At 42.1% G+C, this 23,713-nt stretch overlaps 1 protein-coding gene across 5 annotated transcripts in view; it reads left to right on the forward strand.

Moving 5' to 3' along the window:
• Positions 1 to 23,355, forward strand: part of ASH1L (ASH1 like histone lysine methyltransferase) — a 220,747-nt gene extending 197,392 nt beyond the window's left edge. For all 5 annotated transcript variants that reach the window (XM_073008291.1, XM_007976839.3, XM_037997810.2 and 2 more), the window contains 15 exons: positions 256 to 420; positions 595 to 689; positions 3,684 to 3,841; positions 5,466 to 5,618; positions 9,039 to 9,093; positions 9,176 to 9,308; positions 10,737 to 10,985; positions 12,166 to 12,252; positions 14,386 to 14,476; positions 14,917 to 15,055; positions 15,171 to 15,343; positions 16,528 to 16,694; positions 18,960 to 19,000; positions 20,227 to 20,528; positions 20,867 to 23,355. In XM_073008291.1, coding sequence (XP_072864392.1) covers positions 256 to 420; positions 595 to 689; positions 3,684 to 3,841; positions 5,466 to 5,618; positions 9,039 to 9,093; positions 9,176 to 9,308; positions 10,737 to 10,985; positions 12,166 to 12,252; positions 14,386 to 14,476; positions 14,917 to 15,055; positions 15,171 to 15,343; positions 16,528 to 16,694; positions 18,960 to 19,000; positions 20,227 to 20,528; positions 20,867 to 20,958 — 2,100 coding nt within the window. In that variant the 3' untranslated portion in view covers positions 20,959 to 23,355. The remainder of the gene's footprint in view (positions 1 to 255; positions 421 to 594; positions 690 to 3,683; positions 3,842 to 5,465; positions 5,619 to 9,038; positions 9,094 to 9,175; positions 9,309 to 10,736; positions 10,986 to 12,165; positions 12,253 to 14,385; positions 14,477 to 14,916; positions 15,056 to 15,170; positions 15,344 to 16,527; positions 16,695 to 18,959; positions 19,001 to 20,226; positions 20,529 to 20,866) is intronic.
• Positions 23,356 to 23,713: the final 358 nt, after the last annotated feature.

A 23,713-nucleotide genomic window follows, 5' to 3' on the forward strand; every position in this document is an offset into this window, starting at 1 on the left:
GAGCCCTGGAGTTCGAGACCAACCTGCTCAACATGGCGAAACCCTGTCTCTACACAGAATACAAAAATTAGCCTGGCATAGTGGCATGCACCTGTAATGTCAGCTACTGGGGAGACTGAGATAGGAGGATCAGTTGAGCCCAGGAGGTTGAGACTGCAGTGAGCCATGATCGTACTACTGTACTTCAGCCTGAATGACAGGAAAGACCGTGTCTCAAAAAAATAAAAATAAAAAAATTATTCTCTCTCTTCAAAGCAACTTTGTAAGTGTGGATTTGAGAAATGTCGAGGAATCATCGGAGGCAAGAGTCAGCGTGTGAATGGACTCAGCAGCAGCAAAAACAGCCAGCCCATGGCCACACACAAAAAATCTGGACGGTCAAAAGAGAAGAGAAAGTCTAAGCACAAGCTGAAGAAACGGGTGAATAATTATCTAATGACTTTCCCCAAAAGCTGTTTATGAGATGCTTAGAGGCAATTGCTGGAATAAGGGAATTACCAGAGGGTGGCATCTTAAGAGTGGTTTTAATATTCTTGGAGATTATTTCTGACTGATATTTTTTTAAATCTCTAATCTGATCCATCTCTTTTTCAGAGAGGCCATCTCTCTGAGGAACCCAATGAAAATATCAATACCCCAACTAGATTGACCCCCCAATTACAGATGAAGCCCATGTCCAATCGTGAAAGGTAAAAAGGAAATACTCTTATCCATGTTCCCTTTAAGTTATATGATTGCTTATCTGTGTAAAAAATTATGAAACTTCTATATTGTTGATCCACTTTCTTTTGTCTTAAGCCAAAGGGTTCAGGGGATCTGTGAACTTGGATGGAGGAAATACATTCTTTTTTTTGAGACGGAGTCTCGCTGTGTTGCCCAGGCTGGAGTGCAGTGGTGCAATCTTGGCTCACTGCAGGCTCCACCTCTCGGGTTCATGCCATTCTCCTACCTCAGGCTCCTGAGTAGCTGGGACTACAGGCAGCTGCCATCACGTCTGGCTAATTTTTTTTTTTTTTTGATGGGGTTTCACTGTGTTAGCCAGGATGGTCTCGATCTGACCTTGTGATCCACCTGCCTTGGCCTCCCAAAGTGCTGCGATTTCAGGCATGAGCCACCGCGCCTGACCGAGGAAATACATTCTTATCTCACCTAATTTCCTTTTTTTTTTTTTTTTTTTTTTTTTTTTTTTTTTTTTTTGTAGTGCGGAGTTCTCACACTGTCGCCCAGGCTGGAATGCAGAGGCCTGGCTCACTGCAATCATAGTTTACTGCAGCCTCCAATTCCTGGGCTTAGGTGATCCCCCCGCCTCATCCTTCCAAGTAGCTGGGGCTGCAGGCACCTGCCACCACACCTGGCTAATTTTTTTTTTATTTTTAATTTTTTGTAGAGACAAGATCTCACTGTGTTGCCCAGGTTGGTCCTAAACTCCTGGGCTCAAGCTATCCTCCCGCACTGACCTCCCAAGGCACGGGGATTACAGATATGAGCCAACACACCAGACCATCTTATGTTCCCTAATTTCTAAATGAAATAACGTTTCCACATATCCCTGTAGACCCCTCTACTCAGGAGGCTGAGGCAGGAAAATTACTTAAGCCCAGGAATTCAAGACCATCTTGGGCAACATGGAAAGGCCTTGCTTTTTTTTTTTTTTTTTCTTTTTAGACAGAGTCTTGCTCTGCAATGTGCCTTTGCAGTGCAATGGCATGATCTCGGCTCACTGCACCCTCCAACTCCAGGGTTCAAGCGATTCTCCTGCCTTAGCCTCCTGAGTAGCTGGGATTACAGGTGCACTCCACCACACCCAGCTAGTTTTTGTACTTTTAATAGAAATGGGGTTTCACCATATTGGCCAGGCTGGCCTCGAACTCCTGACTTCAGTTGATCCACCTACCTCGGCCTCCCAAAGTCCTAGGATTACAGGCATGAGCCACCATGCCTGGCCCAAAATTTTTAAATAATTTAAATTTTTTGAAGTAATTTAAAAATAATTGTTCAAAGAATCGTCCCATAGGCTTCATCAGACTGTCAAAGGAATTCGTGGTAGAGAAAAAATGAAGAATACCTGCTTTGGCTGGGCACAGTGGCTCATGCCTATAATCCCACCACTTTGGGAGGCCAAGGCAGGCGGATCACCTGAGTTTGGGAGTTTGAGACCAGCCTGACCAACATGGAGAAACCCCGTCTCTACTAAAAATTAGCCAGGCATGGTGGTGCATGCCTGTAATCTCAGCTACTCAGGAGGCTAAGTCAGGAGAATTGCTTGAACCCAGGAGGCGGAGGTTGCAGTGAACTGAGATCGCGCCATTATGCTCTAGCCTGGGCAACATGAGCGAAACTCCGTCTCAAAAAAATAAAAAATAAAAAAATAAACAGAATACCTGCTTTGTTGACGTGTTAACAGAGCAATAGAAAGGATCTTTGGTGGTAATTTCTGCTGTTCCCTGTATTCAGATAAGAATTGTCCCTTTTGGAAGCAAACAAGTGAGTATGTCCTATTTGTTGAAAGTTTATCCTTATTTATAACCATTGTGTAATTTTAGCCCCTTTCATTCTATTTCCCTTTGAGTCATAGAAATTTTAAATTTCGGAAAAACCAGTCCAGTGGTTCCTACTTTGGCTGCCTATTAACATAGGCAGCTTTGAAAAACTCCCAAGGCCCAGGCCACACCCTAGACCACTTAAATCTGAATTTGCAGAGGTGGAACCCAGGTATCAGTAGTTTGTATCAGTAGTTTATCAGACTTTATAAAGTCTCCCAGGGGATTCCAATGTGCAGGAACTAGAAAATTAGTCTGATCTCCATTTAAGTGAGAAGTGAGACACATACCTTGAGATTTATCCAAGATCACATCTATTTACATATGTCCTGTTGTGGAAATTGAATAATGGAATCATCAAAATTGTATAGGATCAGTCAAGATACACATAACTCATTTAAGTTTAAGAAACCAGGGCCAGGCACAGTGGCTCATGCCACCACTGTAATCCCAGCACTTTGGGAGGCCAAGGTGGGCGGATCACCTGATGTCAGGAGTTCAAGGCCAGCCTGGCCAACATAGGGAAATCCTGTCTCTACTAAAAATACAATAATTATCTGGGCGTGGTGGCAGGCGCCTATAACCCCAGCTACTCAGGAGATGAGACAAGAGAATTGCTTGAACCCAGGAAGCGGAGGTTGCAGTGAGCCAAGATCACGCCACTGCACTCCAGCCTGTGTGACAGAGGGAGACTTCAACTCAAAAAAAAATAGTAAGTTTAGGGAACCATATGGCAGCACTGCACCTAACATAGTTTGCCCAGTGCCTATCCATGTTACATATCTTTGCCTTTATTTGCCAGTCCAGTTCTCCTTGTTATAGCTGATCCTAAGACCCTACTTCATCTTGACAACTATATTTAGAATTTGTACAAATAAATCTCTGCCTTCTGGTCAGGCTGTTTCACTTGCCAGCATTTTTGCAGCCTTTAATTGTTGCTTGCCAGATGTATGTAAATATTACATGTTTTACGTAATGTAAAAAAAGTCAAGATACAAAATTGAATAATGCTTTGCCCATATAATTATCTTTACAACAGTTCAGTTCACCTATATCATCTAACAATGACTTCCACAGAGTAGACATGTAATAAATGCTTATTTAATTAATGAATAAAGGAAGATTTTTTTTCCTTCCTTGCAGGAACTTTGTATTAAAGCATCATGTATTCTTGGTCCGAAACTGGGAGAAGATTCATCAAAAACAGGAGGAAGTAAAGCACACCAGTGATAATATTCACTCAGCATCATTATATACCCGTTGGAATGGGATCTGCCGAGATGATGGGAATATCAAGTCTGGTAAGGCATTTGAAACATTTTTCTTTCTTTATTTTTTGAGACAGAGTTTCACTCTTGTTGCCCAGACTGGAGTGCAATGGCACGATCTCAGCTCACTGCAACCTCTTCCTCCTGGGTTCAAGCAATTATGCTGCCTCAGCCTCCCGAGTAGCTGGGATTACAGGTGCCTGCCACCATGCTTGGCTAATTTTTGTATTTTTAGTAGAGAGGGGCTTTCACCATGTTGGCCAGGCTGGTCTCCAAACTCCTGACCTCAGGTGATTCACCTGCCTCAGCCTCCCAAAGTGCTGGGATTACAGGCGTAAGCCACCACACCCCGCTGAAACATTTCTGTTAATTTATTTTAGTTGCTTTCCAGCAGATAATCTATTTAACAACTCCTTTTAGTATTGGAACAAAAAAGTTATGATCCAAATATATACTCATCAGTCAGTAGTAATCTGTCCACCCCAGTTCTTCAACTTTCCTCTCTTCAGGGAATAGAAAGAAACCTCCTCCTACAGCCTTTCAAACGTGACCTATAGTCTGAAATAGTCATTAGGTATCAGATAGATAGTGGGCCCTCTTTGTTACTTCCTACCTTGAAAATAACTTGGAGACAGAGTAAATAGTGATACTAAATCCACTGGGGAAATTGGGGTGGGGGACGGGTAATTATCAGTGGGTGGACAAGTCATTATCAGTTTGAAGACCTTTTTATCTCACATTCAGATTCAGCTGGGGACGGCTCATTTCTCACATTCAGATTCAGTGGGGGACAGGTCATTATCAGTTTGAAGACCTTTTTTTCTCACATTCAGATTAGCACTGTACTCACAAACCACCAGGTTTCCTTTTTCTAACCTTCATGCATGAATAATATAACAGCACTCCTGAGTTCAGATATTATCCAGAAGAGACTGAAAGCAGAGGAACTAGCATGTCCAAGCATCCTTTCTAACTGAAAACAGAGTGTTCAAAAGATCATGCTCTTTTTTTTAATCCTTTCCTTCTTCCCCTGAAAAGATAGAAGGAATTCTGTGTGATGTGTGAGGGATATGCTGAATGCTAACTAGATATAAAAATTTGTCCAGAATCTTACATCCTGTCGATGATTTGATTGGCATAAATTCTTTGAACTTATATCCTAACTAGTTTGCTTCTTCTGATAATAACAGGTATCATTTACAGAGTACTTACATGTCAGGTACTGAGCTAAACACATTAAAGGCATTATGTCATTTAACCTGCATTATTTCCTCATGAGGGAAGTACTACCATTATTCCCATTTTATGTTTGAGAAGCTGACACATGGGTTAAATAACTTGCCCAAGATCACACAGCTGATAAGCAGTGATGCCAGAATTCAGATGCTGATAGATTGATTTTGAAGCCCAGACTTACAACTACTGTACTGTATTGCATTTGAGCACTAAGTTAAGGTCCCTCTTGCAGCATTTTGTCTCCAGTAAATTCCAGTGTTTCCTGATTTCTCATTACAGAAGATAGAAAGAACTCTGTGCCCACTAATCTACTTAATCACTTCAGGGGAAAATAGAGCAAATGGCGGCAATCCATTGGGAAAGAGAAAGTCATGTAGAGCTCCTTGTTTCCTGAAACTTAATTTTCACTTTATTCTTCCAGATGTCTTCATGACCCAGTTCTCTGCCCTGCAGACAGCTCGATCTGTTCGAACAAGACGGTTGGCAGCTGCAGAGGAAAATATTGAAGTGGCTCGGGCAGCCCGCCTAGCCCAGATCTTCAAAGAAATTTGTGATGGTATCATCTCTTATAAAGGTGACTATAACCACCTTCAAATTCGTTCTTTTTTCTTTTTTCTTTTTATTTTTTAATAAATAGAGATAGGGTCTTGCTGTATTGCCCAGGCTAGTCTCAGACTCCTGGGCTTAAGTGATCCTTCTGTCTAGGCCTCCCAAAGTGCTGGGATTACAGGTGTAAGCCACAGCTCGTGGGCATTTCTTTTCTTTTTAATTTCTTTTTCTGTCCCCTGATTCTCTTTGATTTTATAGTGGCTTTTTGCAGTTTCGTTAACCTAAGGATATAAAGAGGAAAATGGGGACCAAACTGCCCTAAGATGTAAGATGTAAAGTTTTGAATTTTGAGGCACCTATTCCATTTACATTCCCAAATTAAATCATACTCTCTGCGTTCTCTTTTTTTTTTTTTTTTTTTTTTTGAGATGGAGGTCTCGCTGTGTTGCCCAGGCTGGTCTTGAACTCCTGGCCTCAAGCGCTCCTTCTGCCTCGACCTACCAAAGTTCTGGGCTTATAGGCATGAGCCACCATGTCTGTCCTGCATTCTCAAGTAGGCTCATCTGACCGAACATGAAACTGCAGTAAGTATATCTACCATGTCACTGCATTATGAGCATGAAACACAGCCTTTTTTACTCTCTAGTGAAATTGCCAGAAATTAAGTATGGAGTATGGTAGCAAATGAGAAGTGGCCCCTCACCATAAATTCCATTTTCATAATACAGAGTAACTGTTACAGGAAAAATCAGTTACAGAAAATATTCACAGTACAGTACTAAATTATTCAGTATCTGGAATTTAATTGGATCCATACCCAACAGAGTAATAGTAATTTTTTTTTTTTTTTTTTTTTTAAGACCGAGTCTCACTCTGTTGCTCAGGCTGAAGTGCAGTGGCGCGATCTGGGCTCACTGCAAGCTCCGCCTCCCGGGTTCACGCCATTCTCCTGCCTTAGCCTCCTGAGTAGCTGGGACTACAGGCACCTGCCACCACACCCGGCTAATTTTTTTGTATTTTTAGTAGAGACGGGGTTTCACTGTGTTGGCCAGGATGGTCTCAATCTCCTGATCTCATGATCTGCCCACCTCGGCCTCCCAAAGTGCTGGGATTACAAGCGTGAGCCACCGTGCCCAGCCAGTACTTTTTGTATTTATTATTATTTTATTTTATTTTATTTTATTGTTTTTTTTTGAGACGAAGTCTCGCTCTGTTGCCCAGGCTGGAGTGCAGTGGCATGATCTCGGCTCACTGCAACCTCTGCTTCCCGGGTTCCAGCGATTCTCCTGCCTCAGCCTTCTGAGCAGCTGGGACTACAGGTGCACACCACCACACCCGGTGAAGTTTTGTATTTTTTAGTAGAGACAGGGTTTCACCATGTTGACCAGGCTGGTCTTGAACTCCTGACCTCGTGATCCACCCATCTCGGCCTCCCAAAATGCTGGGATTAGAGATGTGACCCACCATGCCCGGCCTTTATTTTTATTGTGTTAGACAGGGTCTCAGTCTGTCACCCAGGTTGGAGTTCAGTGGTGCAATCTTGGCTGACCGCATCCTCCACCTCATGGGTTCAGATGATTTTCCCACCTCAGCCTCCTGAGTAGCTGGGACTTCAGGTGTGCGCCACCATGCCTGGCTAATTTTTGTATTTTTGGTAGTGAGATGGGGTTTCAACATGTTAGCCAAGTCGTTTTCGACCTCCTGACCTCAAGTTATCTGCCCACCTCAGCTGCTAAAAGTGCTGGGATTACAGGCGTGAGCCACTGCACCCCGCCAAATTTTTTTTTTTGAGACAGAGTCTCATTCTGTTGCCCAGGCTGGAGTGCAGTGGTGCAATCTTGGCTCACTGCAACTTCTGCCTCCTGGGTTCAAGCAGTTCTCCTGCCTCAGCCTCCCAAGTAGCTGGGATTGCAGGCGTGTGCCACCACGACCAGCTAATTTTTTTTTTTTTTTTTTTTTAATATTTTTACTAGAGACAGGGTTTCACCATGTTGGCCAGGATGGTCTCAATCTCTTGACCTTGTGATCTGCCCACCTCGGCCTCCCAAAGTGCTGGGATTATAGGCGTGTGCCAGTGCGCCCGGCGTTTTTTCTTTTTCTTTTTCTTTTTCTTTTTTTTTTTTTTTTTAAAGACAGAGTCCCGCTCTGTTGCCCAGGCTGGAGTGCAGTGGCGTGATCTCTGTTCACTGCAACCTCCACCTCCCAGGTTCAAGTGACTCTCCTGCCTCAGCTTCCCGAGTAGCTGGGACTACAGGCGCCTGCCACCACGCCCAGCTAATTTTTTTATTTAGTAGAGACGGAGTTTCCCCATGTTAGCCAGGATGGTCTTGATCTCCTGACCTCATGATCCGCCCGCCTTGACCTCTCAAAGTGCTGAGATTACAGATGTGAGCCACCGCGCCCATCCCCAGCCAAACAAATTACTATTAATTAAGGACAGTTAATGAGAACTAGAAAACACTTTTCAGATAAGATGTTCTTTTTGCTATTGTAAGATTTATTGAGTAGTAATTTGCCCTAAGCAAATTACTCTCAATAAGTTCCCATCTCTCATTTTTCATAGGAAGTTCTTCTCATTACCCAACTAACATCGTGCTACCTTTCAAGCAGATACAACTATATCTTTCATATCCTAGGCAATCTTAGAACTATCATTTGCTCCCTGCCTTTACCTACATATCTGAAAAAGTGGATTTTTCACAGGCCTTAAAAAGACTTGGATTTTTGGTCAGGTGCATTGGCTCACGCCTGTAATCCCAGCACTTTGGGAGGCCGAGGCAAGTGGATCACCTGAGGGTCAGGAGTTCAAGACTAGCCTGGCCAACATGGTGAAACCCTGTCTCTTTTAAAAATACAAAAATTGGCCGGGCGTGGTGGCTCACACCTGTAATCCCTGCACTTTGGGAGGCCAAGGTGGGCAGATCATGAGGTCAGGAGATCAAGACCATCCTGGCTAACATGGTGAAACCCCATCTCTACTAAAAATACAAAAAATTAGCCAGGTGCAGTAGCGGGCGCCTGTAGTCCCAGCTACTTGGGAGGCTGAAGCAGGAGAATGGTGTGAACCCAGGAGGCGGAGCTTTCAGTGAGCCCAGATGGTGCCACTGCACTCCAGCCTGGGCGACAGAGCAAGACTCTGTCTCAAAAAAAAAAAAAAAAAAAATTAGCCGGGCGTCGGGGTACACACCTGTACTCCTAGCTACTCGGGAGGCTGAGACAGAAGAATCGCTTAAACCCAGGAGGTAGAGGTTGCAGTGAGCCAAGATCACGCCACTGCACTCCAGCCTGGGCGACAAGAGTGAGACTCTGTCTCAAAAAAAAAAAAAAAAAAAGACTTGGATTTTTCTCTCACTTTTAATTTGAGGGATTCTCCTCTTCCAGTTAGGAGATGCTTGCCTCCCTTGTATGGTAGAGTCTTTCTACTAAACCTCACATTCTTTTGCAGATTCTTCCCGGCAAGCACTGGCAGCTCCACTTTTGAACCTTCCCCCAAAGAAAAAGTAGGTTCACATTTGTGGGAATCATCTGAGTTTTTAAAAAGTGCTAAGTGTGCCAGATTGACACCCTGGCTTTGTGTTGCAGGAATGCTGATTATTATGAGAAGATCTCTGATCCCCTAGATCTTATCACCATAGAGAAGCAGATCCTCATTGGTTACTATAAGACAGTGGAAGCTTTTGATGCTGACATGCTCAAAGTCTTTCGGAATGCTGAGGTATTTTTCACTGACTTCAAACAGATTTCACAAGTTTGTTCTGAAGAGAATTCGTATAGAAGTTTAAGATTTTTATCCTCCTCTATCAGCCATATTTCTGGTTGGAAAAGCCAGTCATTTTTATTGAGTACCCTTGGGGTATGTGTTACAGTATACTAAATATTATAGAAGGCTATATATGAAGACATTGATATGACTAGAATGGAAGGTTAAATCATTCCCCCTCAAAAAAAAATTTTTGTAAAAAACTAATTTAGTATTAAACCTTTATGACTGCATTATATATTTTAATACATTTAACTAATATCTGTAGTTTCTTTCCTCAAAATAAGTACATGTGAAATATTCAGAAATATGTGTAGGTAAATGTTTTATATATATATGTGTGTGTGTATGTATGTATGTGTGTGTGTGTGTGTGTATATATATATATATATATTTTTTTTTTTTTTTAATGAGACAGAGTCTTGCTCTGTCACCCAGGCTGGAGTGCAATGGCATGATCTCGGCTCACTGCAACCTCCGCCTGCCTCCTGGGTTCAAGCAATTCTCCTGCTTCAGCCTCCTGAGTAGCTGGGATTACAGGCGCCTGCCACCACGCCTGGCTAATTTTGTATTTTTAGTAGAGACAGGGTTTCAGCACGTTGGCCAGGCTGGTCTTGAACTCCTGACCTCAGGTGATCTGCCCACCTTGGCCTTCCAGAGTGTTGGGATTACAGGCGTGAGCCACGGCGCCTGGCCAGTAATACATCTTGAGGGTGGAATTGAGGAGTATCACAGTGATAGATTATGGAATAGCTGAAGCTCATTGGAGAGAAAGTGGCCTTGAACTGATTTAAAGGACAGGATGGACTACTGTATGGTGCATAGAAGAGAGGAGATTATTCAGTAATTTTGACATACCTTGGAGAGGTGTTTGGAAGACCAAAGCACCTACTAGATAAAGGAATAATTGAAGTTGAAAGACGAAATGAGAAAGAAAAATAGACAAGCGAGAGAAGAATTAGAGCAATCTCAAATTGTAACATTCTTCCTACTGAAACCCACCTTCCACATAGATTCAACACCTGTAGATCTGTCACAGATATCCACAAGACAAAGGTGTATGTTGAACTTCTACACTACATTATGCTTGTGACATTAATTCATATTTCATGATCTCTGTGTATTTGATCTTGTGGACAAGAAGGCCCGTGACAGAATTGAATGACAGGTCAATTGAGCAAATGAAAAAATAACTTGCAGATTCTAACTTGAATTTATTTTAGTTCAGTTTAAGTTGTTACCAACTGTCTGGCAGTATATTTGATACTATTGAAAATCTGTTAACCAAAATGGGAGGGTAAAGAAAGTCATGCTACCTCTTCAGGTAAATCGTTAAGCCAAATTGAGAGGACCAAACATGATTTCTTTATTTGCTTTCTTCAGAAGTACTATGGGCGTAAATCCCCAATTGGGAGAGATGTTTGCCGTCTTCGAAAGGCCTATTACAATGCCCGGCATGAGGCATCAGCCCAAATCGATGAGATTGTGGGAGAGACAGCAAGTGAGGCAGACAGCAGTGAGACCTCAGTCTCTGAAAAGGAGAATGGGCATGAGAAGGACGACGATGTTATTCGCTGTATCTGTGGCCTCTACAAGGATGAAGGTCTCATGATCCAGTGTGACAAGTGCATGGTGAGGGTCAGGAAATGAAGCAGAAGCTTGGTCCTGATGAGCATGGTGACCATATTCAAAGAAGAAGCCCATGCCTCTTTTGGATTGGCTTGAAAGGCTTTTTATGAACTGTAACTTAGCCTTGGTTTCTGTTAGGTTTCTATGTTTACCATATTGCCTTTCTCCTCTTATCTCTCTTTCTTTCACTTTATCCTTCCCTTCTTTTTCTTTCCTTCTCTCCTCTCTTCTTGTTTTTTTGTTTTGTTTATAAGATAGGATCTTGCTGTGTCGCCCACACTGGAGTGCAGTGGCACGATCTCAGCTCACTGCACCTCTGCCTCCCAGGCTCAAGCAGTCCTCCCACCTCAGCCTCTCGAGTAGCTAGGATTACAGGCATGCGCCACCATGCCCAGCTAATTTTTTTTTATAGAAATGGGGTTTCACCATGTTGCCCAGGCTGGTCTCGAACTCCTGAGCTCAAGTGATCTGCCCACCTCGGCCTCCCAAAGTGTTGGGATTACAGGCGTGAGCCACCACGCCTGGCTCTTTCCTTTTTTCTGCCCACTTTTCACTGTACACTTCTCACATAATCTGGATCAAGGAGAATGACGGTAGTTTATATAGTGCTTTGCCTTTTGAATCATTAGTGAATTAGTGAATTCATATTAGTATGAATCCTCTGAGAGAGTGAAATATGTTAATACAGGTAGGGCTCCTGATGAAGGAGTCAAAGCCTGAATTTGAGCCCTAGTATCCCCACTAATATATGTGAACATATAACTTTATGTGTAAAGTGGCTGTAAGTAACACGTAGGATTGTTGGGAGGATAAAGTTAGACAGGGGTAAATAAAAACATTTTGTAGCTGTAAAGCCTTTCAGAATAGCCATAGCATTTACTTAAATTACTTAGTAATAGTTTAGTAGTCTATTCATTTGTTTTCCTATTCTCTCTCCATCTCCCCATTTTATTTGCCCGGATCTACAGATTATGAGTCAATCTGTATACTTTTGCTCAGAAAAGTCATTATTCTGTTTTCCTCCTATTTTATCATTTATCTCCAATATCTCATTCACCCAGTTATCACTTAGTTCCTCTTTTACTTTACCCTGACCTATTGCTAATTTTTTATTCTGGGCTCCCAGGACACTCTCAGTAAGTCATAGCCTCCATGTTCCCCCAAACTGTATGTTTTTCTGCAGGTATGGCAGCACTGTGATTGTATGGGAGTGAACTCAGATGTGGAGCACTACCTTTGTGAGCAGTGTGACCCAAGGCCTGTGGACAGGGTAAGCTGCCCCTCATAAAACTCTGATCTATAAGTAGGAGAGGTAGCACATGGTATCTTACCCGTCCTGCTCCTGCTTTGCAGAATTTCCTTTAATAAGTTGTTCAACCTCTCTGGGCCTTGGCTTCTTAAACTTTACAATAAGGGTCATAATTCTGTTCTTCCCTATTTCAGGAGTATGATCAAAGGGAAAATAAAATACTTAGAAATCTGTGGAAGGAATGGCACTAGATAAAACTAAGGTTTTTGGCCGGGCACAGTCACTCATGCCTGTAGTCCTAGCACATTGGGAGGCTAAGGTGGATGGATTGCCTGAGCTCAGGAGTTCGAGACCAGCCTGGGCAACACAGTGAAACCCTGTCTCTACTAAAATACAAAAAAAAAATTAGCCAGGCATGGTGGCATGCGCCTGTAGTCTCAGGTACTTGGGCGACTGAGGCAAAAGAATTACTAGAAACCTGGAGGCAGGTGTTGCAGTGAGTCGAGATCACGCCAGTGCACTCCAGCCTGGACAACAGAGCAAGACTCCATCTCTTAAAAAAAAAAAAAAAATACAGGCCGGGCGGGGTGGATCATGAGGTCAGGAGTTCGAGACTAGCTTGGCCAAGATGGTGAAACCCCATCTCTACTAAAAATTCAAAACTTAGCTGGGCACAGTGGCGGTGTGTGCCTGTAATCCCAGCTACTCAGGAGTCTGAGGCAGAAGAATCACTTGAACTTGGGAGGTGGAGGTTGCAGTGAGCTGAGATCACACCACTGTGCTCTAGCCTAGGCAACAGAGCAAGACTCTGTCTCAAAAAAGAAAAAGAAAAAGGCTGGGCGTGATGGCTCAGGCCTATAATCCCAGCATTTTGGGAGGCCGAGGCGGGCAGATCACAAGGTCAAGAGATCAAGACCATCCTCGGCCAGGCGCAGTGGCTCATGGCTGCAATCCCAGCACTTTGAGAGGCCGACGCCAGTGGATCATGAGGTCAGGAGTTCAAGACCCTGTCTTGAAACCCCGTCTCTACTAAAACTACAAAAAAAATTAGCCGGGTGCAGTGGCAGGTGCCTGTAATCCCAGCTATTTGAGCTATTTGGGAGTCTGAGGCAGGAGAATCACTTGAACCTGGGCGGCAGAGGTTGCAGTGAGCCAAGATCATGCCACTGCACTCTAGCCTGGGTGACAGAGTGAGACTCAGTCTCAAAAAAAAAAAAAGACCATCCTGGCCAACATGGTGAAACCCCATCTCTACTAAAAATACAAAAATTAGCTGGGTGTGGTATTGCGTGCCTGTAGTCCCAGCTACTCGGGGGGCTGAAGCAGGAGGATCACTTGAATCTGGAGGCAGAAGTTGCAGTGAGCCAAGATTGCACCACTGTACCCCAACCTGGCGACAGAGCAAGACTCCGTTTCAAAAAAAAAAAAAACAGAAACAAAACTGAGGTTTTTATAAACACTATCAGATGTCCATGAAAGGAATAGCTTACAGAATCCAGAACTTGGTATTCTTAACGTCATTTATGTTAGACAGTGGTTTAAGTGAGAAGAGCACTGGACTCAGAATCAGCAAACGTTAGTGTTAGGCTCACTTCATAGGAGAGAGGGTGGGTGGCTTGCCTAAGTCATTAAGTGGGTTCTTGGCTTGGCTCTGCTATCTTTATATGTGTGATTTTGGGCAAGTCAATTTTTAAAAAGAAGAGATTTAGGCAGTATTTCTTAATAGTGTTGCTGTTGTCATGTTTAGGTGCATAGTTCATATTGTGATGGATTCATTTCAGAATGTTTGGCTTCCTTGGACCCTGGGCATTAAATACCAGTAGTATAACCCAATCATTGCAATAATTAGTCTCCCTTAACACATTTTCATATGGCCGCTAGATTACATAGAGCAACTACACAATTAGTGCTTCATAAAACATAGATTGAGATACTTAGCCTATCACTTTTGTCCTCTACCTTCGCTTTTCCAGGTTTAACAACTGTAGTTGCTTTCATCTTTTTTGTATATCTGTGATATATTGAAATGACTAAACAGTAAGTTTTGATTGATTGAGAATTCTAGGTTTTAGTTCTTTTTCTCTCCTGAAGAGAAATAAGTAGGCTGAATGTAGTAATTCCAGCCCTTATACATTGGCTTTCTGCTCCTATCAGGAGGTTCCCATGATCCCTCGGCCCCACTATGCCCAACCTGGCTGTGTCTACTTCATCTGTTTGCTCCGAGATGACTTGCTGCTTCGTCAGGGTATGTATTACAGGAGCTAACCCTACTTGTCAGAGGTGACCTTTCTGAATAGTAGGAAGTCTCTGCTGTCTCCTTCATAGTCATTGTCTCCATACGGCCTTGAATAGCAATAAAATGTAAGTTTTTATATCTGCAGTCCTTGTGCTTACATGCCTCACCTCTCCATCAAATAATACTAATTTGAAATGATAGACATGTTATAAAGCTAATTTTAAGACTCGAAAAACACATAGGAAGCTCAAGAAATAGAATGCCTACCTTATATTATTGTCGTAGTCTAGAATTGATTATCATCACTTAACACTGCTGCTTTTAGCTCTCTGTATTTATACTGTTTCGGATTATGAGTTCTATGTAGATCCTGAGTCAAATAAACAGATGCCTAACAGAATTCATACAAGAATCATTTTATGTTTCTTCTGTGTTCTGGGTCTTCCTAGGTGATTGTGTGTATCTGATGAGGGATAGTCGGCGCACCCCTGATGGCCACCCGGTCCGTCAGTCCTATCGACTGTTATCTCACATTAACCGAGATAAACTTGACATCTTTCGCATTGAGAAGCTTTGGAAGAATGAAAAGTATGTGCTGAGGTCCTGTCCTTTTCTTCCAGCCATGCTGTACCAGCGGAGCTGAATGTTCACTAGGATCTTGCTAATCAGTTAAACCTCTCCCTTCTCACTTTTCCTTTTTTAGAGAGGAACGGTTTGCCTTTGGTCATCATTATTTCCGTCCCCACGAAACACACCACTCTCCATCCCGTCGGTTCTATCATAATGAACTATTTCGGGTGCCACTGTATGAGATCATTCCTTTGGAGGCTGTAGTGGGGACCTGCTGTGTGTTGGACCTTTATACGTATTGTAAAGGTAAGTGGTCTGGGCTAGTTAAAAAATGACCTCGGCCAAGTACAGTGGCTCATGCCAGTAATCCCAGCAGTGTGGGAGGCTGAGGCAGGCAGATTGCTTAAACCCAGGAGTTTGAGACCAGCCTGGCCAACATGGCAAAACTGCCTCTATAGCCAGGCATGGCGGTGTGGGCCTGTAGTCCCAGCTTCTGCGAGAATTGCTAAGCCTGGGAGGCAGAGGTTGAGCCAGGATTGCACCACTGCACTCCAACCTGTGCAACAGAATGAGACCCTGCCTAAAAAAAAAAAATGACCTCAATGACCTCATGTTTCCTGTTCATTGCCTACCCCATTCTTGTTGTCTGTATATGATGAAAGATTCTCCAAGGTTAGCTATGAAACTTCAGAGAGCTATACTATATTTTTCCTTTCTTTCACCTGGTGTTTGTACTCAATAAATGTTTATTCTTTTTTATTAAATTTAGTTAATTTTCTTAATACTGTGTTCTAATTTCAAATTCCAGCTCCACCACATTTTATCTATGTTCCCTTGGGGAATTTACTTAATCTAAGTATCAATTTCCCATTGAAAATAAGGATTATTATCTATTTTAAAGAGTTCTTAAAAGATTATATAAAATAATCTACAAAAGCACTCAGCCTAGTTTATGGTTTAGAGTAAAAGCTCAATATATGTTATTTGTCATTATTAGCAGAGTTCAGTTGCCTAGACTGTTCTCTCAGAATCATAGCAAAATAGTCTAAAAGAATATGTTTTCCATTCCAAAATTGACAGACTGCTTGCAGTTCTGTGATGTTGATGAGTCCTCCTTGTCTCAGTTAAAAAGCGTTCATTTACAAATGTGCTTCCCTCAAATTTATACCTCTATTCTTTTCTTCTAACTCCCCCATAACCTGCTCTGTTTTTCCCTCAAAATACTCCCTCACACATCCCTGCGGTACTCAGTTTACATTTTTGGTTTATTTCCATCCATTCTGCTGTATATTTACTTTATCTTTTGTTGACACTAGTGTCTGAGAACTCTTTGTCCAACAACTACCAAATGCTTAGTTGTCCTACCTCTTTAGCTACCATGTAGGGTTTTAAGGATCTAGCTGCTCTCCCATTGGTGTGTATGGGGTCTTTGGGCAGCTCAGGGGGAGAAATGGGGAAATAGGATTTCTTAACACTGGTTGGACCCATAGGGAGACCCAAAGGAGTGAAGGAGCAAGATGTGTACATCTGTGATTATCGGCTTGACAAGTCAGCACACCTGTTTTACAAGATCCACCGGAACCGCTATCCTGTCTGCACCAAACCCTATGCTTTTGATCACTTCCCCAAGAAGCTCACTCCCAAAAAAGATTTCTCGGTGAGTCTCCTTCCTTTCTTAACACCTACATGTTAGGACAATCTGGTTCATGCATGAAATTCACTAAGCGAAAATCTTCATGTAGCTCTCTGCTTCTTCATCCAAATTCCATCCCAAGCTCTGAAAATCTCTGTCTCTATTTGGGACATTTGAACAGCATAAGTACATTTCCTCACATAGACTGTATCTCAGAAAATTGTTGATTATAGTGTTATACCTTTCCTCTTTTCTCTTTCGTCTGTTTAATCTTTGCTGGCGAGTCCCACATCTGTAGGTTTTTGTTTTGTTTTGTCTTTCACACCCATAATTTTAAGAAACAAGAACCCTGAAAAACGCCTTTTTTTCCTCTCATTGAGAACACACCTATAAAAGAAGAACCTTCACAGAAAATAATTCAGTGCTTTTTCTTTTTATGCCCGCATTAAAAATGGAAGACATGATCATTATATAAAATTTGTGAACATGGTGAAACCCTGTCTCTACTAAAAATACAAAAATTAGCCAGGTGTGGTGGCGTGTGCCTGTAATCCCAGCTATTCAGGAGGCTGAGGCAGGAGAATCGCTTGAACCTGGAAGGCGGAGGTTGCAGTGAGCAGAGATCATGCTGTTGCACTCCAACTTGGGTGGCAGAGCGAGACTCCATCTCAAAACAAAACAATAACAAAACAAAATTTGTGGTAGTGGTGTTTATTGTGTAAACATCATGGTGACTCGTGTGTAATCTCAGCACTTTGGGAGGCCAAGGCAGGAGGATCACTTGAGCCCAGGAGTTTGAGGTTACAGTGAGCCGATTGTGCCACTGCACTCCAGTCTGAGTGACAGAGACCCTGTCTCAAAAAAAAAAAAAATTAAGTATAGAAGCATTAAGAGGAAAAAAGTTATGTATATACTCCACTATCCAGAAAATAACCATTTTTAACATTTTCATTTTCAGACTTTTTCCTGTATATTTTTTCTTTCAAATTGTTGAGAACTGTGTGCCAGTTATACGTTTTGTCATTCATCATTCCATAAAGATTTTGATCATCCATTCATCTGTTTGCTTTAATAAAACCCTGGCTGAGCTCCTCATTTTGAGTCTTCTTTTAGTGGGCCTGTCAAAATTCATAGCTGTCACCCTGGAATCCCTAGAAATAATCTAACCAGAGCCGGGCACGGTGGCTCACGCCTGTAATCCCAGAACTTTGGGAGGCCAAGGCAGGTGGATCACAAAGTCAGGAGATTGAGACCAGCCTGGCTGACATGGTGAAACCTCATCTCTACTAAAAATACAAAAATTAGGCAGGCATGGTGGTGCACGCCTGTAATCCCAGTTACTCGGGAGACTGAGGCAGAAGAGTTGCTTGAACCCAGAGGCAGAGATTGCAGTGAGCCAAGATTACGCCATTGCACTCACTCCAGCCTGGCGACAGGGCAAGACTCCATCTCAAAAAAAAAAAAGAAAAAAGGAAAGAAAAAGAAATAACCAGAAAACAAAGCAATACATTCCTGTTTTCCCTATTTTTTTTTTTTTAATTTTCCAAACCGTCTTTTGCATTCTCTGCCCACCACCAGGTCTTTCCTCACATCAAGACTTATTTGGTCTTGCTTGCTCAATCAGTAGCTTACTGATTAGCTTTGAAACCCCAACCTTAACTACAGTCATGTGCAACGTGTTTCAGTCAACATTGGACTGCATATGCAACGGTGATCCCATAAGATTATAATGGAGCTGAAGAATTCTGTCCTGTCATCTAGTGATGTCATAGCTGTTGTAACATACTGCAGTGTATTACCTTTTCTGTGTTTAGGTACACAATACTTAACATTGTATTACAACTACCTATAGTATTTAGTATAGTACTGTGCTGTATATATAGGCTCGTAGCCTAGGAGCAATAGGCTATACTAAATAGCTTAGGTGTATAGTAGGCTATACTATCTAGGTTTGTGTAAGGACACTTTATGATGTTTACATAACAATCAAATCACCTGACGACATATTTCTCAGAACATATCCCCATTGTTAAGTAACATATGACTGTATTTAAAAGGTGAAATGGAGTAGAGAAAATCGTGCACTTATCCCTCCCATTGACATCCTGGGAGCACAAAATGCTGATAATCATTGTGGCCTGCATATTAATAGAAGTACTAGATTTCTCATCTTAAAGTCACCCAAGTTGTCTACTGCCCTACTATGTTCCTTATCCTGAGTGGCCCCAGAGGAGAGCTAGCTTTCCCAGCTTCTACAATATGCTTACCTCTTCCTTTTCTTATCTGCAGCCTCATTACGTCCCAGACAACTACAAGAGGAATGGAGGACGGTAAGTCCTATGGGGGGATATGAGGATCCTAAGGGATTGACCAAGAGCTTGAATGGAGCAAGAAAACAAACAACTACCCACTCAGCTCCACTTCTAGGACTGAGTATTCTCTGCAGAATAGCCCAGGGTAGCGCCAGCGCTATGGAAGAACTAAACTTCAGTAGATGTGGTCCCATTATGGAGCCTTAGTTGGAGCAACAGAGAGATGTGCAGAGATTTGAAACAGAACTCCAGACTCAGAAAAGTTTCTTTTAGATGTCTGTAAGCTTTCCCCATTACCTCAAGGTATATCAGCTCTTGGTGCCTCTATCAAGGAACAGATGTAGCGAGTACAGTTTTCACTGAGGTATGAACTATGGGTTCATAGTTTTCATTTTTGCTTATTTTGTACATGAGGATTATTCCTAAAGAAAGATGACAGAAGGCTTTTTCTTCAGTCTCCTCATCTGTTCAATGGGGGCATAACAACTGCTTTACCTACACCAATAGCTTACCATAAGGGAGAAAATATTAGACTATTGAGGTGAAAAAGGGAAGCAGGAAAATTTAAAACTCCATTTAAATATTTATTATTGTAGTTGGATTATTGGCATCACAGGGTTGTGCCATACTTTTCTAGTCATGAAGCAGTCATTTAGATCCAGCTAAGCAATTTTATTAGCCCTTGTATATTTTATGGATTCCTATATCATTTGTGCATATTCCTAAGAGAAATAATAAAAGTTGAATTTTACAAATAAAATTAAATTTCAGGTAAAGGTGGCCAGGCGCGGTGGCTCAAGCCTGTAATCCCAGCACTTTGGGAGGCCGAGACGGGCGGATCATGAGGTCAGGAGATCGAGACCATCCTGGCTAACATGGTGAAACCCTGTCTCTACTAAAAATACAAAAAACTAGCCGGGCGAGGTATTGGGTGCCTGTAGTCCCAGCTACTCGGGAGGCTGAGGCAGGAGAATGACGTAAACCCGGGAGGCGGAGCTTGCAGTGAGCTGAGATCTGGCCAGAGCGAGACTCCGTCTCAAAAAAAAAAAAAAAAAAAAAAAAAAAATTTCAGGTAAAGGTAGTGATTTGTTCAAATAATAATAAAGCGAAAATGAGAGTCAAGTTTCTTACCTCAAGCTCTAACTGCTGGACTCCAGGATCTCAAGCCATCCTGAGATCTCCTTCCCTTCATCCCCTTTTCCTCCTCATGTGTCTTGCACTAAATTCAAATATCCTTCTGGCAGATCATCCTGGAAGTCTGAGCGCTCAAAGCCACCCCTAAAAGACTTGGGCCAGGAGGATGATGCTCTACCCTTGATTGAAGAGGTACTAGCCCGTCAAGAGCAAACAGCCAGTGAGATACCCAGCCTAGAGGAGCCAGAACGGGAGGGGGCCACCGCTAACGTCAGTGAGGGTGAAAAAAAAACAGAGGAAAGTAGTCAAGAACCCCAATCAACCTGTACCCCTGAGGAACGACGGCATAACCAACGGGAACGACTCAACCAGATCTTGCTCAATCTCCTTGAAAAAATCCCTGGAAAAAATGGTAAGAATAATCAGGTTCATATCTAGGGTTTAAGATAAATGTGAAATGAGAGGGAATAGAAAAAAAATTGTAATTACTGGTTCAGCATCCAAAATATTCTAAGAAAATGGTATAGTTCTTTCATAGGCTTGCTTTTAGTTATATCTTGGGAGTGAAACTGGAAGGTGAGATGATCTCCTCTAAAGAACCACGTTTTTCATGTAGGGCTGGAGGATGGTCTAAATTGCTTATAGGTCAGAAAGGGAATCATTGAGTTCCTGTGCTCTCCTTAGAGTTCAAATCTGGAATAAGGAGTAGGAGAGTGGTATTTTGATGAGCCTTCTTGGTTCTGTTTTCAGCCATTGATGTGACCTACTTGCTGGAGGAAGGATCAGGCAGGAAACTGCGAAGGCGTACTTTGTTTATCCCAGAAAACAGCTTTCGAAAGTGACCCTCAAAGAATGAGAACCTCAAGCATCTGGGATCCAGTGGACTGATTAGCTAATCAGTCCTGCCTTCTGCTCTCTGGGTACAGACCGGGGTGGGAAGGGTCTGTCCAGGCAAGGGGAATGGGGCCATGTTGTTGACATTAGGTACTTACTAAGCCTTGGAGCTAGTGGAGAGGGAGAGGAAGGGGTTCTGTCCAAGACAGTTCAGGTTAATTAATTTTCCTCTCCATTGCTTCACCTTAAGGGTTAATAATGTAGAGAGGAGGGAGAACCACACTGATGACCAGAACCTACTGGTACTTTACAGCATTTGCCCCTCCCCACAGCTTAGGTTTTTCTGTCATCCTCAGATCCCACAGACATTGCTAAGAAGCTACTTCCTATACCCAGGTATAACTCAAAATCCAAAGGGATAGGGCCAGGATCCCTATTCCTACCCCGTCTATTCTCTGTTGGCTCCAAGAGCTACCCCAGAGACCTTAAACAGAAACAGTAGCTGGGGCTTCTTCCCACATACCCGACTAGGGAAGTTTCTCTCTCCTTTCTTGCCCAACCAGGTCAAAGTAAAATGTGAGTTGACAGCTCAAAGCACTTGTAACTGCTGCCCCCTCCCTACCTCTACTCCCCAAAATGGAATCATGGGATAGGGAAGGCCCCCATGGGGTCAGAAGGGCACGGTAGTTCTTGCAATTATTTTTGTTTTACCCTTCATAACCTGTCGGACGTATTTTTTTCTAATGAGAAAGCCAGGCCCCCGCCAGCACACATGCTGTTTTTAATGCGCTGTAGTTCTTGTGTGTCTGCTGTGCTGTGCAAATGGAGATTCAGTTCAAAATAAAATCATTTAAAAACCTACATAAAAAGAACTCTAAACCCACCCCAGCAACAAAAGTCACTACATAAACTGTTCAGCAGTATTCACCTATCAGAGTATTTGTTGTGAGTATAGATTATCAATTGAAAACACTACTCTTGTTTTCTTAATTGTACAGTTTTCAATGTCCCTTTCTTAAAGAGACAGTGTATTTCTCTTCACCCCTAGTCCCATCTTCCCTCACCCTCCTGAATGACATCAGGAGGTATATCCAGGGTGTCTTCTTCCTTCCTACTCTCTTGACCAGAAGTTACCAGACTATACTGTCTCTTTAAAAATAAAATTTAAAAAGCTTTGTTGTCTTTTCAGACATACATATGCATATATGTTTTAGATGTTCTTATAAGAGAAAAGATGGTTTTTAAATGTGCCAAGTTGTATGTGTGTGTGTGTATATGTGTGTATGTGTGTGTGTATATGTGTGTGTATATATACACACACACGCACACACCTGCTGCGTGATTGGTAAGCAATACAATAGTAAACATGTCCCCATTACTTTTTTCTAATATTGGACCAATGCTGTCCTAATTGTACATTTCCCCTTATGGTGACGATGCTCTGACTCGTTTAGGTAGACACATTGACCACCTTCCATTCCATTGAATATTTTTTTCTTTTTCCCCTTTCTGTGTCATTCTTGAGGAAAAAACAAAAGAGATAGGGGATGCCAATGATCCCCTTGAGCAGAGAAAAAAAGGAAAATAAATATTTTATTAAAGAAAAAAGAGAATTAAGAAAATAGTTTGGAGTATTTTCTTACTGTAGAGAAGCACTGTACATTACTAAGAGACCTGGGTATAAGATACTCACATGTGGAGCTGGAAAAATCGCATGTCCAAGCCCGTTTGAGTGGTTTCTTTTGTTTTTCATTGCAGGGAGTGGGTGGGAGGGAGGTGGGACTAGGGGCACTTTGGGGGTCTCCTTTTAGTCAAAAGCGAGAAAATGACAAGAAAGAGATTAAAATTCAATGTTTCCTTTATAGTGTTAAACACTAAAATTTTAAAAAAGATGAAAAAGAAAAAAAACTTTGTAAAATGCGAGAACAGAAGCAAAAGACACTACGCTCTGTCATTTTATCTTTCTTTTGTTGAAAGACTAAAAAAAAAACTGAAATGTTTTTTAGACAATCAAATGTTAGGTAAGTGCAAAAACTTGTTTTTTCTTACTGGTGTAGAAATTAATGCCTTTTTTTATTTTTCAGTTATTTTATAATAACGAAATAAAAAGAACCCCCCAGCTGCCAGGCGGGTTTTGGTGTTTGAAATGCGGGGCAAAGCACTACATCACTGCAAATAGATACAGAGTTAGTCTGCATGTCTGTAGGCTGTGTGATTGCGGAAAATATAAATGCTGCTAATATATTTCCTTTTTACAAAAGCATATCTAAATAGATGATTGTTTTGATGTTAATCTTTGTAAATTATGTATTACCAATTTTAACATTGGATGTAATTGCATACAAAGCTTGCATCTCAATCCTTGAAAGTCTAGTATTAAATGGAAAAAACTTTTCCTAACTGTGGACTGATGAGCTTGTTATTTTTTTCTCCTTCTTATCCCCCATTTATCTTCCAAGAACAACTTCATCCTGTTTCCAAGGGGATCTTTCTGAAACAACATCATAAACATACTAGGCTGCACATGAGCACACTCACTGCTGTTGACTACTGGATAAAGTCAGTACTAGGATCTTTCTAGTCTGGACCCAGCCTAATCAGTCAGCGCAATAACAACACACACCAAATGTCCAGTTGCTTTATTGTTTTTTGTTTTTGAGACAGAGTCTCCCTGTTACCCAAGCTGGAATGCAGTGGCACAATCTCAGCTCACTGCAACCTCCACATCCCAGATTCAAATGAGCCTTCTGTCTCAGCCTCCCA

This window comes from Chlorocebus sabaeus, chromosome 20, assembly GCF_047675955.1.
Source record: "Chlorocebus sabaeus isolate Y175 chromosome 20, mChlSab1.0.hap1, whole genome shotgun sequence".
Lineage (NCBI taxonomy): Eukaryota > Metazoa > Chordata > Mammalia > Primates > Cercopithecidae > Chlorocebus > Chlorocebus sabaeus.